A 26260-nucleotide genomic window follows, 5' to 3' on the forward strand; every position below is an offset into this window, starting at 1 on the left:
GACGCGAACCCTTCCCTCCTCCCACTCGTAGCCCGCCCGTCAGGCAGGAAGGCTGGCAGTGGTTCTACCGGCGGTTAATTCTCTCCTCTGTGTTGTCCTCCTTCCTCGTTCCCGATCGCCGGCGGGGGCGGCTACACGGGCGGCAGCGCGGTTCCTGCGGGAAGCGCAGCATAAGTCGAGCGGCAGCCGCGAAGCGTCGAACCGAACGCGGCGGCGGCGGCGGCGGCGGCGGCTGTGCAGCCAACATGGCGGCGGCGGCGGCGGCGGGCCCGGAGATGGTCCGCGGGCAGGTGTTCGACGTAGGGCCGCGCTACACCAACCTCTCGTACATCGGAGAAGGCGCCTACGGCATGGTTTGGTGAGTATCCGCGCTGGATTTCAGGCCCGGCCTCACGCGGTCACCCTGTGCCCCCTGCCTGTGGCTGATCTGGACGCACCCACGGCCCTTCCCGCGCCTTGGCCTCGCGTTCTGCGGCGCCCCGGACCCCTGGCTTCTTGGCCTTCACTCCTGGAGCCCTGGGGCGGGGTCCTGGAGCCGGTCGAGGCTTAGGTGTTGCTCCTCGTCTTCCTCTGCTGCTTCTCGTTTGCGGTTGGAGGGGCAACCCCGATTGAGGCCAGGACTCGAAGACTCCGGGGCTTGGTCTTAAAGCGCGTACTTTCGAGGCTTCTCCCTCGGGACGGGAACGGAAGTACACTGTGTCTCCTAATTTATAGCATTATAGCCACCGCCTCTTGACATTAGATTAAAGCCAGGAATTGTATTAGATGCTTGTCCGTGGTGGCGGCGGCCATGGTTTTGCAAGACGGAATAATAGGCTTGTGTGCTGAGCACCAAAATATTTTTCTTCTCTTCTGTGTACGTGAACAGCATTCACAAAATATCTTAAGTAGCGCTAATGATGCTTTCTGCCTCGGGCTTAACCGTTAATGACACAGCGTTGGTTGTGGACATATTGAAATCTTGAAGTTTCAAAATGGATTTAAATATACCGATTGTGTTTCAGAAAGGATAAGCCAGCATCACTCTAGAATTATTAAGAAGTATTTGGAGTTAGTCCTAATTTGACTTTAAATTATCCCGTCGTTACCCTCAAGAGTACTCTCTTAACAGTGTGAATGTATCCATATGTTTTAGCCCGATTACTGTGATCGTTTCCCCATAACGTTTCAGTGTTCAAGAATAGTTTTTGCACGATCACTTGCAGGATTTCCTGCATGTGGAATGTTGAAGTGTATTGTTTTAACTAAAACAAGTTCATTTATCGAAGGTCTCTGAGATAGTTTAATTTAACTTAGCTATCTTGAGGAAAGAGAAGACAGCCTTTTTCAGATAAGGTATTGAAAGGAAGTCCTTTTACAGGGCGAAGAACTAGAATCAAGCTTTGCTGTAGAAAGATCCTGTTTTAAATGCTTCAGCTCTTGAGCTATTGCACAGGCCTCTCCTTGATTTAATAATCTCAGGACTTCGGCATATTTTCCTGATGAACAAGTCTATTCAGAAATGCATTAAAATTTGAATAGTCATAATTTTAGAAATGCCAGAAAAGGTGTGTTTTCACCAAGTGTGCTAACAAGATAGAATAATTAACGTTCTTTTTTTTTTTTTTTAAAGAAAAGACTCATGAATAGTTATATTTTTATGAGCAAAATGTCTCATAGTATACAATTACGAAGATAAAAGTGAACTGGACCTGCAAGTCAAAAGAGGAATGGAGAAAAAGTACTTTCCATATCACATTTGTCTTGCATGTATTACTACCCTGTACCTGCTGGTAAATATGCCAGTAACACTTATTATTGACACTCATGATTACCCACTATAGGCTCATTTATTTAAGGGGGGATTATTTTAAGTAGGGACAAAAAAAAATTAGGATCTGTCAGTTGAACTCACACATTCCCCACCACCCTGAGAAGATGGATTATTTAGATCCTGTTGCTATTCACCTTTGAAGTTTCCACTTGCTGTGCAGAATTCTTTTTAAAATTCAAATTTTAGGGGCTGGAGAGATGAGTCGGCATTTAAGAGCACTGGCTGATCTGGGTTCAATTCCCATGGCAGTTCACAACTGTCTGTAATTACAGTTCCAGAAGATGAGATGTTCTCATAGAGATGCATTCAAGCGAAACATTCATATGCATAAAATAAAGTTAATTCATTTTTTTAAGACAGGGTTTCTCTGTGTTGTTGCCCTGGCTGTCCTGGAACTCAGTTTTTAGACTAGGCTGGCACCTGCCTCTGCCTTCCACCTGGCACCTACAAATTTTAATTTTAAGAAAAATGCAGATGTAATTGGAATTTAAATCCTAACATCAGCCTTTTATCTCCAGATTGATAACATATCTTAGGTATCTTAGTATTTATTTAATAGTCTTAATTGTATGTCATTAGCATCTCATCAATGTTGAGTTTATGGCAGCTTCTTAAGTATCTACTTGAATAGTTGTGATCTTTAAAAAGTTGGAGAGATGGCATAGTGGTTGAATATCATCTGCTGCTTTTGCAGGACCTAAGCTCAGATTCCTGCATCTACATTAGATGACACTCCTACCCAACCCCTGGCTTCCAAGGGCATCTACACTCACGTGGTGCATAGAAAACTCACTAGGGGACACACACTAAAAACTGAATTTAAGAATAACTCTTTTAAAAAGATTATTTAAGGGATTTTAAGCTGTTCTTTAGCAAGATTTCCCTAAAACAGTTCTCCGGGAATAGTGCCTATCTGTTCAAGTTCCCTTCCTAGTCATTATGTAGAAGACAAAAAGATAAAATGTGGGGGTGGGGTGCAGGATAGATATAGCTCAGCAGTTGAGAGCTCCAACCAAAATTCAGTTCCTAATAGCCAGTAACTCCAAGTAATCTTGATGCCTCCGACCTCTTATGGGTGTCTCTGTGTGTATGCACATATATGGGTGTATGTGAGTACACATAATTAAAATTAAAATGTTTTTAAAAGAAGACTGAGTTTTGAGTTGGGCATTTAAATGTGGGTGTGATTTTGATAGACAGATAATAGGAACAGGTAACAGCTTGAGCTGTTGAGTCTAATCTTAGAAAAGTATTGAGGTAAAACACTGTAGAGGACTCCATAAGAAAAGTCGGTGGGAAAGAACGCATTGATGTATTTGAGAGTCATAGGCAAATTTTAAGTATGGTGGTGATACAGCAATCAGGCCGTTGTAGCCATCTCAAGGTGCAGTAATTCATTTCCAGTGGAGATGAGGAATCTTGAGCAAACAGAACCAGTCATAAGAGGTCTTGTGGAAAGTCACAAGAGATAGAATGAAGACAAGGTTAGTTATAAGGTGAGAAGCCAAGAAAGGTGGGTTTAGGTTTGAAGATTGCTGAGCTAAAATGAGAAGGTGTAGGACTGGTGCCATAATCCAAGAGAGGGGATACTGAAGGCAGAGTGGGTTTACCATGGAGAGAGAGATGGCTCTGTCAGTTTGTGGTGTTTGTAGCAGAGGCTGGAGAGGTGGCTCAGCATTAAGAGCATTTGTTCTTGCAGATGGCTTGGGTTCAGTGGTAGCTTGCAACTGCCCTTAACCCTGGTTCCAGGAAATCTGACATCCTCTGGCTCCACAGGCACATGAATGCACAAACATAAGCAGGTAAAACATACAAAAAAGAAAATCTTAAAGAAAGAAAGAAGCCTTTCTATATAGTGGGTAACAGTTAAAATCTTGGGTGGAGGAGTACAGATTGTTATTTGAGGCACTGGTTTCTTAAAATTGTAAAGTGCATGTTCAACATCTTTTTGGTATAATAGTTAGGAGATTTTTTTTCAGAAGGGTTCATGATCCCCAGTATGGTTAAGAGCCATGACAGAACAGGAGGAATAAAAGCATCACTGGCAAAGAAGAGAAACCTGAGAACTGCTGAGATGTGTAGAAGAATGGCAAACGTCAGAACAAAGAAATGGAGTTGTGTGCTAGGTTGTCTACTAAGATAACTGTTTTAAAGAAGGTCTTTAAAAAACCAGTAGTGTATTTTTGTGTGTGTGTGTGTGTGTGTGTGTGTGTGTGTGTGTCTTTCTGACTGTCCTTGAAGGCCACAAGCATTTGTGAGTCACTTGATGCTGGTACTGGAAACTGAGCTGGAGTTCTCTGCAAGAACAGCAAGCACCCTCAAACCCTGAGCTATCCCTCCAGCCCTGGATGAATCTCATTTTGAAATACTGTGTTTCTGAATGTGACGGAGGGGTTGGGAGATTTAAGGTCAGGCTATTGGAAGGGGTGAGAGGCACTCTGAGAAGTAAAGGGTATAGGGTATCTGCCTGTAGGTATGGGGAGGCCAGGAACTGTGCGGAAGGGAACCAGGAAACCAAGACTTGATATTGTCACAGGAACTCAGGAACTCAAGGACCTGGTAGTCATTAAAAGGTTACTACAGGGAGCAAGAGCATGTAGTTGAAGACAAGCTATTATATTCTTCACTCTTTTTTTTTTTTTTTTTTTTAAAGATTTATTTATTTATTCTATGTAAGTACACTGTAGCTGTCTTCAGACACTCCAGAAGAGGGCGCTAGATCTCGTTACGGATGGTTGTGAGCCACCATGTGGTTGCTGGGATTTGAACTCTGGACCTTTGGAAGAGCAGTCGGGTGCTCTTACCTGCTGAGCCATCTCACCAGCCCCCTATATTCTTCACTCTTAATAAAAAGATGATTCCTGTCAGATTCTATTATGTTCTTTTTCCCTGATAGTGCAGTATTCCATGCTTTTAAGATTTTGTGATTGAAGCATTCATATCTGTGTCACTTACTTTGCACTTTAAGAAGTATGCATCATCTAACCCTCAAGCTACTGCAAAACTGACTAGCTTTTCTTTTGTTCTTTCCCGGGACGTGATTGAGAGCATTTAGGTGGCTTACTCTAGGACATGGTTAGAAGTGTGAGTCAGCAGGACATGACAGTACCAGGAGTATAACTCCGTGGAAGAGGGCTTGGGCCTGGTACGTGTGAGGGAACCTATCCTGTCTGATCTGTAAGTGCCATTCACAAGACTTTAGAGTTGAGGTGGGGGCACTGCGTAGCTCAGTGTGGTGCTTTCTTAGCACTCTCTGGGGCTCATCTCCAGTGTTGAAAACAAGCAGGGAGGGAAGGTGAAGGTGAGAAATGACAGCTTAAGTTACAAAACATTATGTTCTCTTGCATCTCATTTTTGCCTTCCTTAAAACTCTTCATATAAACCACCAGGCGTGGTGGCGCACACCTTTAATTCTCAGCGCTCGGGAGGCAGAGGCAGGCGGATTTCTAAGTTCGAGGCCAGCCTGGTCTACAGAGTTCCAGGACAGCCAGGGCTACACAGAGAAACCCTGTCTCGAAAAACCAAACAAACAAAAGAGCAACTCTTCCTATAAAGTCATTTGCTCAGAAAGAGCTTCTCACGCACAGAATTTACTTGGTTCTTGCATGGTGGTGACTTTGTCTGAATAGGATATACTTAGGCAAAAACACAGACTGCCAGTGCTGTACAGGAACAATGCTGGGTGATAGAAGACTGTCTTTATAAGGCCTTGTGGATGTTTAAGCTCATTATTAAAGTATGAGTATTTTACCTTTAAAAGTGGTTTTGAGGCAGAGAGAAATAATACATGCAAAGGCACGGGACCATGAAAACAGCACATGTGGTCAGGAAAACCACAGATGGGATTGCTAGAGTAAAGGACACTTTCGGGGGAGAGGCTGTGGTTATGACAGCCGGGAGATTGGACGTGGTATTATAGAAGACTAGAGAATCGAGGGATGGCCCTGTTTTCACAGTTAGAGAATGTGTGGGTTTGCCTGCTCTGTCTGCTCCTGCCTTTACTTGTGTTTTGTGTGTTTTGAGAAAGGGTCTAGCAGCTCAAGCTGGCCATTGACCCACTGTGTGACTCAGGCACAAATGCTGGGATAATAGGGTATGCCACCACACCCAGATTAGAAATCAGAAACTCAGACATAGTTGCTAAACTAACAAGTCAGAGATTGTATTTAGAGCCTAAAAAGCATGAGGAGGCTGCTCACAAAAACATCAGAAATGTAGTGTTTCTGACAACGAGGTAGTTAGCTGTAACTTACCCTGTTACATGAATTTGCTTGGCATGATTGTTACATGATTATTTTCAGTTCTCAGGTATTATGAAGGTTCTTGTGAAAAGCATCCGGATTTCCCAGGCAACCATATGTACTTATTAATTAAAAAGAGTTGAAGCTGAGCAGGGTAAACTATCCTTTAATCAAGCACTGGGAGGCAGAGGCAGGCAGGTCTCTGAGTTCAAGGCCTAGCTTTGTCTACATACTGAGACCTTGTCTCAAAAAACAATTGAGGGAAAAAAAGAGACAATAAAAACAATATAAGAAAAACAAACAAGAAACAAAAAACCCCTAAAGACAGTTGAAGGCTGAGAAGATGGCTGGTGGGTAAAGGGTAAAAGTTTCTTGCAAATTTGGTAACGCTAATGTGAATTGAGACCTTTGGAATCCATGTAAAAGCTGTGTAAAAATTCATGGTAGCATGTGTTTGGAATTATAGCACCCCTGAACATCAAGTTAGGAGGTGGGGACAAAAGATTACCTTGGAAGCTCATGGGCTAGCTAGCCTGGAGTATCCAGCAAATGACAAACAAAAGACCTTGATTGAAATAAGGTGGAGGGCCAGGACCAGTCAGCCCTTGAGGTCCTCTGACCTCCACATTTGTGTCCTCACACAGATACAGAAATAAGTATTTGAAAACATTTCTTTCCCCGAATACTACTTGCTGTGCAACCTTAGAATGGTCTGTGTGCCTTTGCTTTTATTCCTTTTCACTTTGGAATGTTCCACTAGTAAAGACTGACAGCCTGACCTTTGAAATGGCCCACTCTGTGTGAGGAGAAAGATGCAAGGAGGGTTCTGACGTGAGGCTTTATGGAATGTGAGCAGAACCACTAGAGAAAGTTACAAACAACAAAGTGAAAGGTTCCTTGTTGACAAAGAAAATTGAAAGGATTGTGTTCTGTCTGGGGTTTTCAAACTGTCACCTTTCCAAGGGCCGACAGAGCCTTCACGTACGGGAAACCTTATGAACAAAACCTTACGGATGACAGTCCTCCTTTTTGAAGCATCAGCACTTTGGTCTTTCCTTCTCTCCCACCTTTTTGTTTTCCTTTCAGTCATCTATTAACCTTCACACATGATTATTAGGACCAGCAACATAAGGCAAGGGTTCTGTTGCTTTAAATGCATTAAAAAGTCCACAGACTAGATTATTCTCTCCAGGGTCCCTGTGGTGGTTTGAATGAAAATGTCCTCTGTAGACTCTTGTATCTGAATACTTGGTTGTCAGTTGGTGTCCACCTTCTAAGCGCTAGGGTTACAGGTATTCACGGTTACACCTGACTTTTTATGTGGTTCTGAGGACCTGAATTCAGGTCCTTATGCTTGTGTGTTTGGCTAGCATTCTGCTTGCTGAGGCACATCCCTAGAGTCCTCAAGAGACACTCTTGACCATGTTTTCTAAGGTTAGTGTTCTTTCTGCTTGGCTGCAGTGTTCATTCCAGCATTTCTCTAGTTTATAGTGTCGCTTCAGTGCAGTAAGAATAGCATAGATTTTTGTCCAATTAATTACATGCAGCTGTGGGAAATTACCCAACATTCATATTTTGTGAGGAGTGTAAGAGTGCCAGGGAAGTATTGAGTGTGAATACCTGTTGTACTGTGACAAAGCAATTACCTAACAAGCAATTTGGGTGGTAAGGTGGCTTAGCAGGCAGAATCCTAACTAATCTGACTTGGATCTCTGAGAGCCAGCTCCTGCAGATTGTCCTCTGGGAAAAAAATTATATATATATATATATATATATATATATATATATATATACACGCGCCATATACATGCTCATGCCTTTAAAAAATAATTTTTTAAAAGAAAAAGCTACAGAATAGTTTCATACTGAAGGAGTCTACATTATATGTAGATAATATGTAGTACTCAATTCTGATTTGGCACAATTGACAAGACTAGATTGGAATCTAACATTGGGTTATGATTCAAATGTTAAAGAGTTTGGAGGTTGCATATTATGTTAGTAAGAAAGGCACATTAAAATATGCATTATTTTGAAGAACTGTATTTTTAGTTCCTTTTCTCTTAAAAAATGGTGAGTTACTATGAGAAAGGTGTTTGTGTAAATGAGAGGAGTTTGCAGACAGCTAGCTAGCTGGAGGAACTTTGGCCTGGAAGTCAGCAGATCTAAACCTAAGGCCTGTGCTTCAGCAGATGTGAAAATGTTTGCTTTTTTGGAGGTTGCTTTCAGTCTAGCGATGCTAAAAACCCATCCTAAAACTTATACATTTTCCCCGTGAAATTATCTTTGTTTCTATTCCATTGTTTGAATCAGATGATTTTAAAAAGAATTCATAGAAGTTAAGACCTTTCCCACAAGTTTTTTCTTTAGGGCATATATGGCACATGCCTGCAGTCTCTATTTCATCAGTTCAGAGGTGGAGGACAGAGACCAGCATGGTGTGCAGAGTAAGCCCCTATCTCAGCAGGACAGAAGAAAAGTTGATGTTTAACACACTACTGTAAAAACAGCTAACTGCTATATTAAAACTCTTGTGGGAGCAGCTGAGGATTTAGCTCAGTGTGATCGGGCGTTTTTGCCCAGTGTGTATGAGGCCCCTGGTTTGATCCCCTACTCCAGTGGTTCTCTGCCTTCCTAATACTGCAACCCTTTCATGCACTTCCTCATGTGATCCCAACCATAAATTTATTTTTGTTGCTTCTTTCTAACTGTAATTTTGTTACTGTTTTCAGTTGTAATGTAAATATCTTTGTTTTCTAATGGTCTTGAAAGAGTTGCTTCACCCCCAGGTTGAGAATCATTGCCCTACACCTTCTAAAAAACAAACAAGAAACACAAACATGTTCTTGAGGCATTCTGCCTGTGATTACATTTTGCTAGTATTTTCGGGGTTTTTATTATTTTTAACCACACATATGCATACAGGTGCCTCTAAAAGCCAGAGATGTTGGATCTCCTGGAGTTGGAGTTAAAAAACAGTGTGAGTTGTCTGATGTGGGCGTAGGAACCCAGGTACTCTCGGTGATGAGTAAGTGCTCTTAACTGCTGAGCCATCTTTTCAGGCCCCTTTATGTTTGTTTGAGTCAGGTTTTCACTTTATAGACCAGGCTGGCTTCAAACTCAACATTCACTTACCTCTGCCTCCAGTACTAGGGATAAATTCATGTGTTACCATGCCCATCTCCTATTCCTTTTTGATAGTATTTTCAATTAATCTTTTGGGACAGTCCGAATCATGTACCATTCATTCACTGACAATAAAATATTTTCAAAGACAATGTTTTTATCAAGGCAGGCCCTATTGGTGCTCTTGGAAGCAGAGGCAGGTGGTACGAATTCAGCATGGTCTCAGGCCAGACTGGTCTATACAAGTGAGTTCCAGGATACCTATAGCTACACAGTGAAAGCCTTTCTCTCACACACACCCCATAACATTCTTTTACTCGTTTCTCACCATTCTTTGTTCACTCCTAGCAATTGTTGATCTCAGAGCCCTCCCTCCAAAACTGTTCAACCTTCTTCCTCCATCCCTTCTCCCTGCCCTGTAACTACCACAGCTTGAAAGGAGACAGCTGGGCAGCTCCAATTCTCAAGAATCCCCTGCAGGATTGTTTTCCCCTCTCTAAATAAAGGCCCACTATGTCCTAATTATTTGTCTGTCCTTGCTGTTTTTCCAAAACCCAGGCATCTTTCAACAGTGACTTTTCTTGAGTAGGAGAATGAGTAGGGAATGCCCTCTACCCCACTGTTCTCTAACGGGGCTCTAGAGCTGTAGGTTAGCACAGTTAGGATAAGATAAAAAGAAATTTAAGTTGCCAGGAGGTGGTGGCACACACCTTTAATCCCAGCAGAGGTAGGCTTTGTTCTACAGAGTGAGTTCCAGGACTGCCACTGGCACACAGAAAAACACTGTCTCAAAACCAAAAAGAAAAGAAGAAAGAATAAAACCTAAGCAATGAAAAGACAAAGCAAAAGTGATAGAGAATCACAAATTAATTTTCTTTCCAGATCTCTTTGTATTAGATCCCCTAGAACTGGAGTTAGAGACTACTGTGAGTGGCCAGGTGGGTGCTAAGAATTGAACCCAGGTCCTGGAAGAGCAGCCAGTGCTCTTAACTGCTGAGCCATCTCCTTTGTGTGTGTGTGTGTGTGTGTGTGTGTGTGTGTGTGTGTGTGTGTTTTGCCTGCACATATATATGTATACCATGTGTGTGCCTGGTAGGAAACCTCTGAGGTCAGAAGAAGGCATCAGATTTCAAACTGGAGTTGATGGTTGTGAGGTACCATGTGGGAACCAAACCTTGAGTCCTCTGTAAGAACTATATATACATGCTTTTAACCATTTGTTAATGTATTTATTGATGTTATTTTAATTTGAGCTTGAAACACTCAAATGTATCTAAACATTGTTTAAAGAATGAATTAAATACATGTATCATCATCATGAAGATTATAAGCCTGAGTATTTCTTCTGGCCTCCACATGGGCACACACATTTATCCAGTTCCCTTCTGGAGTTGGCCACTATCTTCAGTTTTTTGTAACTTACATTTTCTTTTTAGTCTTTCCTCTTATTTTTAACTTTTATTGAAGCATGATATACATATAGAAAAATTCATGTGAAATTACTGTTTGAGGGACTGATGGGTACTCAGCAAGAAAAAGTGCTTGCCTTGTGAGCCTGATGTCCTGAGTATGTCATCCTGAACTTCAGCTTCTGTTTCTGGATTTAGGAAAATAGACCTTACACAAATGACTGTGTGACTCAGTCACCCAGATTTCTTTCAGACTTACTTCTCTTTCCTAAAATTAAAACACACAGCACAACATCGCCCCAATAATCTTCATTTGTAGTGCCATCTACATCTTTGGAGTCTTTTACAGCTAATCTAGACTACTCTTCCACAGTACCCAGAAGGAACAGCTCTCTGAATGTACAGATTGTATCCTGTAGCCCACAGCTTGTAAGCACTCTCGTCTGAGTCTATGTGGTGGTTCCATGGCCACACAAAGTGGGGATTTGCCTCCTGAGAGCCTGTGACTTGGTTAGGTTTTCATTGTTGTGAAGAGACACCCTGGCCAAGACAACTCTTTTTTTTTTTTTTTTAATTTATTTTATATATGTGAGTATACTGTTGCTGTCTTCAGACACACCAGAAGAGGGCATCAGATCCCATTACAGGTGATTGTGAGCCACCGTGTGGTTGCTGGGAATTAAACTCAGGACCTCTGAAAGAGCAATCTTAACCGCTGAACCATCTCTCCAACCCCCCAAGGCAGCTCTTATAAAGGAAACATTTAACAGTTTCAGAGGTCTAGTCCATTATCATCATGGCAGGAAGCACAGCAGCATACAGACAGACATAGTGCTGGAAGAGCTGAGAGTTTTACATCTTGATCAGCAGACAACCGAAGGAGCCTGTGTTTCACACTGGGTGGAGCTTGAACAACTGAGACCTCAAAGCCTGCCCCCACAGTGACATACTTTTCAACAACAAAGCCAACCTTCTAAAAGTGTTGCTCTCAGTGGGCCAAGCATCAATACATGAGGCCATTCCTATTCAGACTACTACAGCCTGCTTGCCAGAAGAGACAGTGGTTCGGTTATCTTCTTGAGCAGGGAATGGCTAAGCTATAGGGCAAGTAGAGGAGTCTGTCTCTTGTTATTGTTGGTTTTTTGTTTGTTTGTTTGTTTATATGTTTGTCTGGCCTCAAAATTACAGAAATCTGCTGCCTCTGCCTCCCAAGTGCTGAATTAAAGGCATGTGCTACCACTGCCTGGCATTCTTTTCCATACTCTGATATTTTGAGACAGGGTTTCCTTGTGTAATATCCCTGGGTGTCCTAGACTTACTTTGTAGTCTGGGTTGCCTCCCAAAGGCATGTGCTACTACCTCCTGGCCTTTCCTCTACTCTTTTTCCTTTTTTTTCTTTTTTTTTTTTTTCTTTGGTTTTTTAAGACAGGGTTTTTTTGTGTAGCCCTGGCTGTCCTGGAACTCACTCTGTAGACCAGGCTGGCTTTGAACTAAGAAATCCACCTGCCTCTGCCTCCCGAGCTTTCCTTTACTCTTAATTGGATCTTTTTTCAGTTCCCAGGTGGAGTTGATCATTTTGTCTGTAAAGCATATCAGTCACAAAAGATCACCTGTAATTAGTCATCTGTAGATCTGTTTCTGCTACCTTTCTTGCTTTAGTTTTTGTCTCTTTGGTTGACTAATAATTAAGCAAATGCTAGATACTGTGTATGAAATCTATCGGCCTTGGGCGATATTCTTTTCCCCCAGAGGTTTACTCAAGCTTCTGATGGCAGACAAAGTGACACATCACCCTTTTCCAGTCAGAGATTGGACTGATTTGAAGCTTGGTTGTAGCTTTTAATGGCTTTGTCTACATTTGATTTTTGCCATCACTCCTAAGGGTAGGGTAGTGCCACCTACCTGAGTCAGAGGTATTTAAGTTCTTATGCTTAGGTGTTCTGCAATGACTGTTTCTGTCACCTTTGCACTATAATAAGAAATAATCACCCCCACCCCCAAATTAACTCTCCGTGTTTAGAAGTCAGAGGTTAATCCTTGAAGTCTTTATTTCCAGTAGAGTTGAGGGAGCAAACTCTGGTTGTTAGGCCTGTGCATCAAGTGTTTTACTCACTGAGCCATCTGACCTGCCCACAAACATTCTGCAGTTGCTTTTTTTAAAAAAAAAAAAGTGTCTGCACGTGCACTACATATTTCCCTCTTTGCTCTTATAGGTTTCTTAAAACCCAAACTTATCTGGCTTCTTTGATTACTGTGGCCTGTTGCTTCTAGAATGATCCCAAATACTGCAGGGGCCGTGATGGATACTAGTTCCAGGTGTGCTTTACATAGGTAAAGGAGGGTGACAGAGAGTTTCTGTGGAGAGTGCCAGGCTTGGCTCTTCTTTTTTTTTTTTTTTTTTGGTTTTGGTTTTTTTTTTTTTTTTTTTTTTTTTTTTTTTTTTTTTTTTTGGTTTTTCGAGACAGGGTTTCTCTGTGTAGCCCTGGCTGTCCTGGAACTCACTTTGTAGATCAGGGTGGCCTTGAACTCAGAAATCCGCCTGCCTCTGCCTCCCGAGTGCTGAGATTAAAGGCGTGAGCCACCACGCCCGGCTGCATTTGCTTATTATACACAGAAAAGACTTGGGTGAGTCCTTTTAGATAGTAAAGGGCAGAAGCATGGTGGCCATGGGAAGTGCCTCTTCCGTGGAACTTTGTATTTCTTGTGTGTCTCCTTTACTGCCGTTGCCTCAACCCTTTCCTAGGGAAGATGAATATTGCTCTGTTAAACAGTTGGAAGGATGAAATGGTAGCAGGGGAACTATCAGCATTTGTGATGGTTAATTTCTTTGTTGTTTCTGCTTGCTTTTTTTTTTTTTTGATAATCCTCATTGTAATCACCCTGGCTGAATTGAGGAGCACCTAGAAAATGAGTGAAGCACAGCCCTAGGTGCTTTTGTGTTGATTTTACATTACACTTCAAGGAGAATTAGGTAAGAGGTGGATCCACACCTGAATGGTGCAGCACCGTGCAATGGGCTGGGGCTGTGGATATAGGAAAAGAGGGGAAAAGGAATCTGCAGGGGGCTATGGTGCACCCACACCCTCATGATTTCTTGCTCCACCCCCACCCACCATGCTGTTCTACCTCTCAGTTACAGGGTCATAGAGCAAAATTGCTCTAGATTGGAATTCAAACTGAGATAATGTAATCTCTCCACTGTCTCTCTTGGGTATTTGTCATAGTGATTAAAACTCATAACAGCATTTGAGCAATAATTAAGAGGAAAGTGAAGTTACTTTCTTTTGAGTAGTTTATCAGTGAAAGATAAAACATTTATAAGAGCTATATGTACCAAATGTTGAGATCTCTAAATTTTTCGTTGGGTACATTGACAGTTTTAGAAAGATCTTTGTGGGAGTGGGAACCAGTCCTCTGGCCTCCATTGAACCTCCATAGTTTGGAGCACTTCTCTATATCACAAGATTATTGGTGGGAAGAACAGAGGAGCTCTTTACCCCTCAGGTTCCGTAGGAGCAGATGTATTACTGATGTGGACACAGAACACAGCTCTCAGGTCACAGAAGTAACAGTTTATTCTTGAGTTAAATACAAATGCCCAAGAACACAGATTTATGTTATCTCAAATAGCATGTTGCACTGTGGAAATATTTCATGGTGTGCATGCGTGTGTGCATATGTGTGTGTGTGTGTGTGTGTGTGTGTGTGTGTGTGTGTGGTTCTTCAAGACGGGGCTTCTCTCGAATAGCCTTTGTTCTCCTGGAACTTACTCTGTAGACCAAGCTGGCCTTAAACTCAGAGATCGGCCTACCTCTCTGCCTCCCAAGTGCTGTGATGAAAGGCATGCACAAGTGTGGGGTTTTCCCCTGGGAATTTAATTTATACTAAAATCTGGTATACTACACATTATCACAACACTCAAGGAGGTATAACAATATTAGTGATAGTGCCTTGATGTGTCCTGATATTTTTGTTCACTTCCTTGCAACCTTCTTCAAGCAGGAAATATATCTTATTTATTGTTTTTTAAACACTGCTTTTAAAATCTCATCTCTGTCCTTAAACTCTGGATGACTTAGAGACTTTTTGAACAGAATCGTACACAGTAACCCAGACTGGTCTGAAATGGATTATATAGCCCAAAATGACCTGGCACTCCTGTTGAACTCCTGAATGACGAGATTACAAGCATTTATTAGAAACTGTTGTAAAAAACACTTCAGATTCACTGTCTTATACTTCTCTTTTGAAAAAGAGTCTGGGGGCTGGAGAGATTGCTCAGTGGTTAAGAGCACTGGCTGCTCTTCCAGAGGTCCTGAGTTCAATTCCACATGGTGGCTCACAACCATCTGTAATGGGATTTGATACCTTCTTTTGGTGTGTCTGAAGACAGCTACAGTGTACTCACATACATAAAATATGTAAATAAATTGCTAAAAGAAAAAGAGTCTGACTTTGCAACTGTAGTTGGCCTTGAACTCAAAACTGTCCGTCGGACTCTCAAGTGTTGGGATTACAGTTGACAGTGTTATGTCTGGCAGGGTTGGAGAGATGGCTCAGGTTAAATAAATAGCACTGATAGCTCTTCTAGAAGACTTGGGTTCAGGTCTCATATGGCAGCTCAGAACCATCTATAAACTCCCTTTTCTAGAGGACCTGATGCCCTCCTCTGGCACATGGTGCATAGATACATATGTAGGCAAAATACCTACCTATAACACATGAAATAATATATTTTTAAAGTATAATACCTGGGTATTTTAATGATTTTTATTAAGTACATTGTTCACTATTTTGACTATATTTACATTATATAATCAATCTCTAGAATTCCCATCTTTTGCATCTGTGGATAGTTTTGCAAAATTATATACCCGCTAAACAGCTACTCTACATTCCTCCCCCTCTCTTTAGTCCCTGGAAGTTACCATTCTTTTTGTTTGTTTGTTTGTTTGTTTGTTTGTTTTTTTTTGGTATTTCGAAACATGGTTTCTCTGTAGCCCTGGCTGTCCTGGAACTCAATTTTTAGACCAGGCTGGCCTCGAACTCAGAAATCCGCCTGCCTCTGCCTCCCGAGTGCTGGGATTAAAGGCATGCGCCACCACTGCCCGGTGGAAGTTACCATTCTGCTTCATGTAAATTTGGCTTTTTTTGTTTGCTTGTTTTTTTGAGACAGGGTTTCTTTATATAGCCCTGGCTGTCCTGGAGCTCACTTTGTAGACCAGGCTGGTCTCGAACTCAGAAATCCGCCTGCCTCTGCCTCACGATTTTATTCACATGAAAGTAGAAGTAGCAAAACAGTCTGGAGAAAGGAGACAAGACTGGGGGGGAGGGGAAGGCTGCAGAGGGGAGCCGGTATGGGGCAGGGAATTTGCTTAACATTGTATAACATACAGTTGTATGAAAATGACCTTATATTACACCTTACCATGTGAATAGTTTGTTAGGTTTTTTTATTTGCCTTTTATGTATATGAGTGTTTTACCTGCATATATGTCTGTGTACTATACAGTTGTATGCAGTGCCCAAGGAGGTGAGGGTGTCAGATCCCCAGAGACTGGAGTTGTTCATAGTGTGAGGCACCATGTGGGTACTAGGAGTCTTGTCTAGTCTTGAACTGTCCCACACACTAGCTTTGGTCATTGTGCACTTCTTGGGTTCTCTCAGGGATGATGTGTGTGTACTGTTCCACCTGAGCTAGCTTCTTGTTGTACCTGTCCCTTCTCAGGAGAGCCATGTATGCTTTTTAATATGTTCGCTCTTTTTGTTTCTGGAATCCTTTTTCCTCTATCTGAGGCAAATACCTTTTTTCCCTGCAACAATTTATGATTAACCCCCCCCCCCCTTTCTTCTTCTTCTTTTTTTTTTGGGGGGGGGTTTTTCGAGACAGGGTTTCTCTGTATAGCCCTGGCTGTCCTGGAACACACTTTGTAGACCAGGCTGGCCTTGAACTCAGAAATCTGCCTGCCTCTGCTCCTAAGTGCTGGGACTAAAGGTGTGCGCCACCGCCTAGCCCCTTTTTTTAAATAGAAAGTTGTCTCCACATTTCCCCCTGAGGTACCTATGGTCTTTGATCCTTTATGGGTAGTTTTGGTTGGTTGGAGGGGTCGAGAGGACATTCTGTAGCTCAGGGTAGCTGAGTTGCAATTTACTTTGAGGGTAAGAATGACCTTGAACTACTTCCATTGCCTGGAGTACCAGTGTAGGAATGCACCACTGTTGTCTGACAGAACTCCTATTCACCCGACAAGTCCCACTTGGTGAACCCATGAGTTTTATTGGGGTTACTTAAAGGAGCAGAAATGACTCAAAAGACAGCTACATCATCATGTACACCCCAATACAGTTCACAAAACTGGAAACCACAACCTGCAGGCAACACAGTAAGTTAGAGTCTCCTTTCCAGGTGCCTCAGTTGGTCTGAACCTCTTCTAGGTGCTTGGCTGGTTTCTGCTTTTTCCAGGCCCATGGTCTGGACTCAGAGTCTTTGCCTGCCACATTCCTACCCTCATAGGGACTCTCGTCTTTTATTGCTTACTTTATGGAGCAGGAGCCTAGTGAATCTGGTCAGTTTCAAGCACTTGCTAAAGTTCCCTTGAGTTGTTTACTTTCCTTCTCAACAGCCTGCAGCACTACGATCTCAGAAGAAACTGCTACAAAGCCTCCACCAGACCAGACTGTTGTTTGTTTGTTTGTTTGTTTGTTTGTTTGCTTGCTTGTTTAGGCATTGTCTCACTATTGTCTCCTTGGCTGTCTCCTGTTTCTACCTCCCAGAGTGATGGGATTAAAGGTGTGGGCCACCATACCCAGCTTCATTCTTAGTTCTTGAGTGCTTCTGTGTTACATACAGAGCTATCTTGAATGTTGTTGTGTTGCATAGAATGCTGATAGCTCTGCAGTCTAAAAGTAAAGGCAGTTCGCTTCAGCCATTGTTGTCTCTCCTTTAGGTTCCTAGTGTTTTACCTATCCTTACTCAGGCTAAAGTTTCTATTACTCTGCAGAAACTGCTCTCTCATTATGGTTAAGCCAGTGTTTTAGCTGTTATTGAATTTCTTTATTTACTCACTGTCATAGGGTTTATTGCTGTGAAGAAGACACGGTGACCAAGACAACTCAAGTAAAGGAAAATATTTCATTGGGGCTGGCGTATAGGTCAGAGGTTTAGTCCATTTTTGTCATGGAAGGAAACATGGCAACACACAGTCAGACATGGTGCTGGAGAAGGAGCTGAGAGTTCTACATTTTGATACGTAGAAAACAGAAGTGAATGCCACAATGGGCCTAGCTTGAGCAACTGAGACCTCAAAACCCTCAAAGGCACAGTGACACACTTCATCCTACAGGGCCACCCTTCCCAATAGTGCTACTCCTTCTGGGCCTGTGGGGCCTTTGTCATTCAAACCATGGGAGATGCATGTGGAAGTCAGGGCAGGTTTCAGGAATTGTTTCTCTTCTACCATGTGGGTCCCTCGGATTGAACTCAGGTTTTCAGGTTTGATTTGGGTAGCAAGCACCTTTGTCCACTGAGTCAAATTATCTAGCCCCTTGTTTTGTTTTAGCCCTGTGTACTGCTTATGTACTACTACTAATTATGACATAGCTATGAGTGAGTCATCTACAACATGTTCTAACAACCTAATGATATATTTTATTTAGAACAAATTAACTGTCACTCCTTTGTTTGACTTTCTGTTACTTTGCCATTTTTTGTTTGTTTGTTTTGGTTTTCCAATCTTAGTCTGTAGAACAGACTAGCTGCAGACTCAGAGATCTGCCTCTGCCTCCCAGTGTGTGGGTATGGTGGGCCAGCCAAGGAAATAACAGTAAGACCTAAACAGTCTGCTGGGCGGGTGCCTACTGTGCATACCCCAGCTGTTTTGATACTTTTAATAAACCGGGGTTTTTTTTGGGTTTGTTTTGTTTTGTTTTTGACTTTGACTATACTTTGAAATGAGTAGAGCCTGGGTCAAATAAATATTTGTAGTATATGACCAGATTTTCTCCTTAAACAGTGTTGCATTTATGATATAAGTAAGCTTTTTAACAGTATCTTTGTTTTTCTTTCCCCTTATGTTTTACTTTTATTTTAATAAAATAGATGTCTGAGGGCAGAGCTGGATTGGTAAGAGTGCCTGCCGTACATGTACAAAACACAGACTCAGTTTAATCTTTAACATTGTATAAACTGGACACCATGCTACACACCTGTAATTCCTGCACTCAGGATGTCAGGACAGGATTAGAAATGCAAGGTCATTCTTAGCTATGTAGAGAGTTCAGGCTATATATAATAAAAGCGAGCCTGCTACCTCCTCCTCCTCTTCTTCCTCCTCTTTCTCTTCTTCCTCTTTTTCCTCCTCCTCCTTTTTTAAGAGTATGGTAGTAGCAGGTAGAACCTAATGCCTTATTTGTAAAGTTAAATCTTTTACTTACTAAGTTTTCCATTTTTATCTAGTATTTGAATTGTATTCAAATAATTAGACATTTATCCATTAGAAATTGGGTATTACTCTTTAGTTGTTATGAGAAGATACAAATTGGAAGCAGGCTTTATTAAGAATTATTATAGTTGGGCATTGTGGCACAGCTTTTGACTCGGGAGGCAGAAGCAGGCAGATCTCTGAGTTAATGGCTGATCTGGTCTACATAGTGCACTCTAGGCAAGCCAGCTAATATTACATAGTGAGATCCTGATTTAAGACAGACTAGAAAGAAAAAAAGGGAAAGAAATATTACAATAGAGTGAGAGATAGAGACCCAAAAAAAAAAAAAAAAAAACCAGCAACAAAAAAAAGTGAACAAATGAAGAAACCGTGGGAGAACTGTTCAGGGAAGGTTTCAAGGAGAGGAAAAAGTACATCCAGGGGCTGTGTAAGCAGTGGCAGAAGCTGGACAAAGACCAAAGTAATCTGTGCTGACATTGGTTAGTTCTCTGGGCTGTCCTGGATTGAGCCAGGGGAGGGCCATTAAGTTCTATGCTTATCTCCTTGGCCTAACCAGGGAGATGCTCATGATGTGATCTTGAGCTGCCCATCTAGTCAGGAGTTATTAAAGCCCCTTGTCCATCTCTGACTCCGGCTTTGTTTGCTGTAGACTTTAACTGTCTGTTCACCACTAGTCAACCCTGCACTTGTATCGCTGAAGGTTAGTTAGCCTGTTTTCACATTGACACACCATGGCAGAGAAATAACTATCACAGCCACTAAAATGTAATTAGAGTCTTTGTTAGTTTATGCAGGATGATTTGGGTGGCGACTTGTTTGAAGCTAAACATTTTCGTCTGTTAACTATTTTTCTGAGTTAGGGTTTTAATTGCTGTGCAGACTCTGTGACCAAGGGAGCTCTTACAAAGGCTAACATTTAATTGGCACTGGCTTACAGTTTCAGGTTTAGTCCATTATCATCATGGTAGAAAGCATAGCGGGGACCCGGCAGACCTGGTGCTGAAGAAAGCTGAGAGTTCTGTGTCTTGATCCAAAGGCAGCAGAAGATACTGTGTGTGGCTTGAGCATATATAAGACCTCAAGGCCCTTGCCCCACAATGACAAGGCCACAGCTCCAAATAGTGACGCTCCCTATGGTCCTATGGGGGCCAATTACATTGACACTTGTACAGTATTCGTTTGGTCTATACTATTGCTGCATAAGACATGAGAATACATGAAAGGATACACATGCTTTACATGTGTTCCTTAGGGGCTTTCAGGGGAAGGAGAGGCAGCTGGTCTGTGATTACTGCTCGGAGCTCTGTTCCTTCTAGCTGCGTAGCTTGGATGTCTCAGAGCCAACTACAGGCCCTCTTATTTCTCTTCCTCAGTGCTTCAGACTGATGTTTTTAACTCTTAATCTTTCTTTTAACCCCTGCCTCTGTTCTCATTGTAACCCATGAGAACAACTTGTAGTTTTCACCAAGGACCTTTCCCATTTACAAAAAGTCAGCTGCTGCATCCCTGTGGTTATAGGCACTACATCAGTTCTTCCTTCTTTGCTGATGGGACTGCTTTTGTAAAAAGGCCTGTCTCTTCCATTTATGCGGCAATTTATCTGTTTTATTTCACAAACTGTAATCCACTTCTGTTACTTCTTTGTTGAAAATCTTTTTTGTTTTTTTGTTTTGTTTTGTTTTTTGAGTCAGGGTTTCTCTGTATAAACCTGGCTGTCCTAGAATTAGCTCTGTAGACCAGGCTGGCCTCAAACTCTACCTCTGCCTCCCTTGTGTAAATTCTTAAACTTAAGCATTTGCTCTTTTAGGGCAGCCTAAGTTCTTTCAACAAGCCTCACCTTTTCTTGAGTAGCTGTGTGTTTATTGCTGCTGGGATGCTATTTTTTATAGGTCTTCTCAGAAAGTGTGTGCATACTAACCTACATATTGCATATGTTTGTATTTCTGTTTGTGCTAACTGACTTCTTGGCTGGGTGTCACTCACAATTTAATCATAGCAGTCAAAAGGCAGAGACAATAAGATTTCTGTGAATTTGAGGCCAGCCAGGGCTACAGTAGTGAGCCCTTATTTCAAAAGCAAGAATCTTAACTTCTTACTGATACCCCAGATTTTAACACTGCACAAGTTTAGCTTATTAAATGAATAAATAAATCTTTAAAAAAAAAAAGTTCCGGGATCTGTGTATAGTTCATCCAGTTTCTCATCCAGCTTTAAAGCATCCAGTACTGGGTGAGAGAATTTTCCCTCTTGTTCCTACTGTGGGTCTATAAGTCATTTGTGTTACAATTAACTTTTTAATTTATTTAATTTATATTTTTTTTTCCATTTGGGGTTCTTAGATAACAGTTAGTTCTATTACTCTATGAAAATGTCTTAAAGTACCTTTGACTTACACAATATTTCTCTTTATGAACTGGACTTTTGGTTTAGGATAATAGTCTCAAGTTTCATCCATATTTTAATGTGCCAAAGGTTTGACACTCCTCCTTTTATTCTCAACCACTGCCTTCCCCCATCTTCTCTCTCCCCTCTGTTGGCCTTCTTCTTCTCCAAATACTAGCCCACTTGTGCTCTGTGGCACACACATCTTCTCCTTTTTTGCTATCTTGCTTTCCTTGCACAACCATCTTCAAAGGTGTGTGTGTACATATAAATGTCTGGTTTCATAGTACTCTATGCATTACTCATAGTAATTAATGCATCTTCCATTAGTGTGTGTGAGTATTTTGTCTGCATGTTTATCTGTGTAGTGTGTTGCGTGGCTAGTGCCAGAAGAGGGGATGGAATATCCTAAAATTATTACAAATACAGCTATTTTGTTTTGAAGGTTCAAGACAGGGCTTTTCCGTGTAGTGCTGGCCATCTTGGAATTCACAATGTAGAACAGGCCAGCCTTGAACTCAGAGATCTACCTATCTCTACCTCTACTGGGATTCAAGTTGTGCACCACCATCACTGGTTAAACTTTACTCTTTTCATGTAATAGTCTTAGGATTCATTCCCTATTGGTTATTAGAGCTCTTAATCATTCTTTGGGTTTGGTGGGTTATTTTTGTTATTGTTTGTTTGTTTGTTTTTTGAAACAAGGGTATCACTGTAGAGCCCAGACTGCTGGGTAATCCTTCTGTCTGTACCTCCCAAATGCTGGAATTAGAAACATGCACCACCACACCTGTCTTCTTCATTCATTTATCAGCTGCAGGGTATGCCATACAGGGTATGCCCTCTGCCCAGTGAACATTTAGGTAGTGTATTAGTTAGGGTTCTCCAGAGAAACAGACCTGATAGAATGACAACCTATCTGTTACATGTGGGGTTTATTAGTTTATTAGAATGATATGGTCTGACTAGTCCAACAATGCTTGTTTCCCAATGAAAAGTCCAAGAATCCAAAAGTTGTTCTGTCCGTGAGGCTGGACGTCTGAGATGATTCCATCATACACTCGAGGACCCTAAGGTAGGGGGTTCTAATGCCAGTGAAGGATGCGCTTGCCTTTGAGGATGAGGGCAAGCAGGCAGAAAGAGCAAGCACTTCCTTCCATGTCCAGCAGGTATGGCCCAGATTAAAGAAAGGTGACTCTTCCCACCTCAAATGTTTTAGACAAGAAAAATCCCTCACAGGTATACCCAGCCACTTGGGTTTTAGATAGTTCCAGACGTACTCAGGTTGACAACCAAAGTTTTTTTCTTTTTTAAGAAGTGGGATACTGACAGATTTGTATGTCATCTGCACCATGCTGATCTTCTCTGTATTGTTCCAGTTTTATGTGCTACTGATGTGGGCAGAGATGTTTTTTACTGTTTAACTTAGCAATATCATAACACATTGAAAGGCGTATCTAGATGAGGACTAAAACTCAGATCTCTTGAGTGGAATGCTATTTTCTTTTCACAGACTAGTTCCTTTTTCGAATACCACATTGGAAAATGTAATAGTGATTGGGGCGGGCTTAATGTGAAGAACACTGGCTGCCTCACAGAGGAACCAACTTCAGTTCCCAACATTGACATGGTAACTCAAAATTATCTGTGACTATAGTCCTAGGTGATCTAGTTTCTCTGCTTCTGGCCTCCATAAATTCCTGCATGCTTGTTGTGCATATGAATTCATGAAGGTTCACACTACACGTAAAAGTAGTAAATAAATACATTTTTTGAGGACTTGATGGTGTTTTTGTTTTTTGACAGTGTTACTATGTGTCTGACCTCCCTGGAAGTCACTGTAATAGACCAGGCTACTCTCAAACTCACACCTGCCTCTCTGCCTTCTTTCTACTGTAGGGATTAAAAGTGTGAGCCAATATGTTTATTTTTTTTTTTTAAGATTTTTAAAGCCAGATGACATTGAAAAATGGATGCATCCATCTGTAGCTATCAACATTTGTGTGTGCTCTGGGCTCTCCAGAGCACCTTCCTCTAGAGAGACTAAATACATATGGCATCAGATTTTAAACTGCAGTTTCTGTAATGTATTGGAACATATACACTAATCATCTGAGTAAATCCAAAGCACTTATTATTGTTGGTTTTAGAGCCAGGATCACTTTAGGCCAGCTTTTATTCTTTCCTCTTCTTATTTAATGGTTTGAACTTTATTTAAAAAGAAAAGGGCAAAAACCCAGATGCAGTGTCTTCCTGAGCTATGAGAGAACCAAGTTAAAGTAAGGAATACTTTTTAAAGCAGTCAGTATTGTCTACCTGCTTATTTTTGGAACATTAATTTGGATCAGTCTAACTTGTTTAATATCTGAAGACAAGTTAATTTTTATCTGTGCAATGAAGTACTGTAGTTTTGTGTTCAGATAATTAAAGTTCACCAAAATGGGAGGCTTAGAGAACAGCTTAATGGCTTCCTCTAAAAATAACCCATTCACAGTTGATAGGTAGCAGTTTAGTTGCTTAGCATTGTGTACTGTATTTGGTGCTTTTACATAACTACTTTATTCAGACGAATATTTCTGAGCCTCTGCTGTAAGATATGGCTGCATGACAAGTAGCTAGAGAGATAAGATGGAAAGCTAAATGTAATCAGAAATTCCACATCAAAACAGGAGGATTGTGGAGGGGTAGTCATTTGTTCTAAAGATGTTGTCATTATTCAAAACCTGTTTGGGAGGCCTAGCAAACACAGAAGTGGATGATCACAGTCAGCTATTGGATGGGTCACACGGCCCCTAATGGAGGAGCTAGAGAAATTACCCAAGGAGCTATAGGGAACTGCAACCCTATAGGTGGAACAACAATATGAACTAACCAGTACCCGGGCTTTAGCTGCATATGTATCAAAAGATGGCCTAGTCGGCCATCACTGCAAAGAGAGGCCCATTGGACTTGCAAACTTTATATGCCCCAGTACAGGGGAACGCCAGGGCCAAAAAGGGGGAGTGGGTGGGTAGGGGATTGGGGGGGTGGGTATGGGGGACCTTTGGGATAGCATTGAAAATGTAAATGAGGAAAATACCTAATAAAAATAAATAAATAAATAAACCTGTTTGGAACATTTCTGTTGGAATTGCCTTTAGTGTTAGCCACGAGGAAATCAGCCCCTTAATTTTGTATCACAGCTCAGTGTGTAAAGATGCTTTTTTTTTTTTTTTAAATAAAGGTGCTTTTTAAAAATTATTATTATTTCATTTCTATGAGTACTCTGTAGCTGTCTTCTGACACACCAGAAGAGGGCATCAGATCCCATTTCAGATGGTTGTGAGCCACCATGTAGTTGCTGGGAATTGAACTCACAACCTCTGGAAGACAGTCAGTGAGTTCTTAACAGGTGCATGTGTGTACATATATTGTTCCTAAGAAGCCTCTCTAACTTCTGGTTTTAAAAGATTTACTTTTGGCTGGTGTAGGGGGTGTTTTTGTTTTAGACAGGGTTTCTCTGTGTAGACCACACTAGCCTCAGACTCAGAAATCTGCCTGGCTCTATCCGTCCGTCTGTTCATCCGTCCGTCCGTCCATCCATCCACCCATCCTATGTGTCTATAGGATGTCCCTATGTGTTAGTGCCATAGGTATGTATATATGAGTGCACATGGAAGTCAAAGGTGGGCATTTGGTCCCCTGGGACTGGAGTTAGAGGAGTTGTAAGCACTGATGTGGGTTCTCTGAAAGAGCAGCAAGTGTTCTCAACGGTTGAGCCATCTCTCCAGCCTATTTTTGTTTTTTTGAAACAGAATTTCTTCCTGAAACCTAGGGCTAGCCTGCCATTTTCTGGAACCACATTCCCAGGACTGAGACTATGAACACACAAACCACTGTACCTTGGTTCTCATGTGGGTGCTAGGGATCTGAACTCCAATTCTCATGCTCATACAACACACACTTTGCCAACTGGGCTATTCTCCAGTCTCCTCAGTCTTAAACATCCCCTTCAAAGTATAATTTTTATGTAATAAAAAGCATTTTTGGGAGTGGAAAAGTGGCTTAGGGTATGTATGGCTGTGCTTAAGAGTATGTGAAGTCCTGAATTCAATTCTCAACACCAAGAAAAATAAAAAAGGTAGAACATTGTCATTGGGGTTTTTGTTGTTTGTTGTTTTGATTGGTTGGTTGGTTTACTTTGTAAGGCAGGGTCTATGTAGCTCTGACTGTCCTGGTATTCATTGTGTAGACCAGACTAGCGCCAAGCTCATGGAGCTTGCCCGCCTCTGCTTCCCATGTATTAGGATCAAAGGTATGCGCCGCCATGTTACATTTTAATACTTCTTTATATAATTAAGTCTTGATACCTATATGTACTTGTGTAACTGTCTCCACCAGCACAGTGAAGTCACAGAAATTTATATCACCAAAAAAATTCTCTTGCTCCTTTACAGTGAGTCTATATAAGCACAGATCAACTTTTTGTCAAAGGGGGGGTATCTACAGCTTTCCTAGAATTTCATATATATTATTCCACATCATATGGAGTAGAAAATAAATTATTTTCTTCAGATTCATTCTTGTTACTGCATGTCTCAATTCACACACACACACACACACACACACACGTATATATAGTCTCTTCTAGATAAATATTTTTGAGCAAGTAGCTAAGCGCTTGCAGCTTATACACAAGTTCAAGGCAGGGAGAGACTCTGCTGATAAGGGATGAATTAGATCTGCCTTTGCTTTGCTTTATAGTTGCTTTTTAGGCTCATCCTGAGGCACCATGTCTTTATTCCATTTGTGGTTTTTCTCATTTTTATTTGGGATCCTGGACTTGACGGGGAAAAAAATCTTACA

General features: G+C 41.6%; 1 protein-coding gene across 3 annotated transcripts in view; it reads left to right on the forward strand.

Moving 5' to 3' along the window:
- The window catches only part of Mapk1 (mitogen-activated protein kinase 1), a 64072-nt gene continuing 37812 nt past the window's right edge, over positions 1–26260 (forward strand). For all 3 annotated transcript variants that reach the window (NM_011949.3, NM_001357115.1, NM_001038663.1), the window contains exon 1: positions 1–358. In NM_011949.3, the coding sequence (NP_036079.1) occupies positions 246–358 (113 nt within the window). In that variant the 5' untranslated portion in view covers positions 1–245. The remainder of the gene's footprint in view (positions 359–26260) is intronic.

The sequence above is a fragment of the Mus musculus genome, chromosome 16, assembly GCF_000001635.26.
Source record: "Mus musculus strain C57BL/6J chromosome 16, GRCm38.p6 C57BL/6J".
Lineage (NCBI taxonomy): Eukaryota > Metazoa > Chordata > Mammalia > Rodentia > Muridae > Mus > Mus musculus.